The sequence below is a fragment of the Penaeus monodon genome, chromosome 15 (genome assembly GCF_015228065.2).
Source record: "Penaeus monodon isolate SGIC_2016 chromosome 15, NSTDA_Pmon_1, whole genome shotgun sequence".
Classification (NCBI taxonomy): domain Eukaryota; kingdom Metazoa; phylum Arthropoda; class Malacostraca; order Decapoda; family Penaeidae; genus Penaeus; species Penaeus monodon.
This window is the reverse complement of record NC_051400.1, coordinates 2,361,301-2,362,131: the sequence shown is the minus strand read 5'-3', so window position 1 is coordinate 2,362,131 and position 831 is coordinate 2,361,301. Positions and strand designations below refer to the sequence as shown.

The 831-nt window shown below is 37.8% G+C and overlaps 1 protein-coding gene across 1 annotated transcript in view; it reads left to right on the top strand.

Moving 5' to 3' along the window:
- The window catches only part of LOC119582090 (protein argonaute-2-like), a 38,101-nt gene extending 37,799 nt beyond the window's left edge, over positions 1–302 (top strand). The window contains exon 7 of the mRNA XM_037930336.1: positions 117–302. Coding sequence (XP_037786264.1) covers positions 117–302 — 186 coding nt within the window. The remainder of the gene's footprint in view (positions 1–116) is intronic.
- The last annotated feature ends 529 nt before the right edge of the window (positions 303–831 follow it).

Below are 831 nucleotides of genomic sequence, written 5' to 3'. Positions count from 1 at the left end.
AATAAAATACATAAATACATAGTACTTACACAAACACACCGCAATTGAAGAGAATACCAAACATACCTACAGGTGTCTCCAACCTTATTAATGACTGTTTAACTCGATGAAAGCAGGTTGTAAACGACCAAATCCTTCAACAAGACAATCAGAGTCCCAAGTACACAAAACCACTTAATCCCACTTATTATGGAATCCACGCTAGATTCCAACGAAGATTATATGAACAAGAGACAAAACATCTCCATCTTGGATATGCGAGGAAAATGTCTAAATTCTTGGGACATGTTCTTAGCAGCTAAGAATCACAAAGAATAATCCGTCTGGATGGAACTGCTAACCAACCAAGTCAAACAGTGCTTTAAATCCTTAATTTTCTTAATTAAAGACCTGTATTCTGAGCGCTGGGTAATTTTGTCGTGCAAATCGCGTCTCACGGTGAACGGGCGTGGTGAAGAAAGCATAAATCTTGGTAAAGGAGAAAATCCTGTAAGATATGGCACGAGTAAGAAGCTGGAAGGAGTGACATAAAAATCGACTGTCGACTCCTCAAATAAATAAACTTTTAGTTCTGAAGTTACCGTTAGTTCCACTAAGGACGGTGTCGAGAGGCTTGATTCAGGAAACGTCCTATAATGTATTCAAGAGCTGCTAAGTCGGTAATTACTTGTGATTGAGACGTGTTTTTAAATTAGTGTTCGCTATAATGCCTGCCATAATTCATAGTGGTTCGGGATACAGAAATCAGTAAACACTGCTTTACCTAATACGCAATCATCATAATTGATCTTGGCATTTGTTCTCTCATTTTGTTTAATCAAACATCAGAGA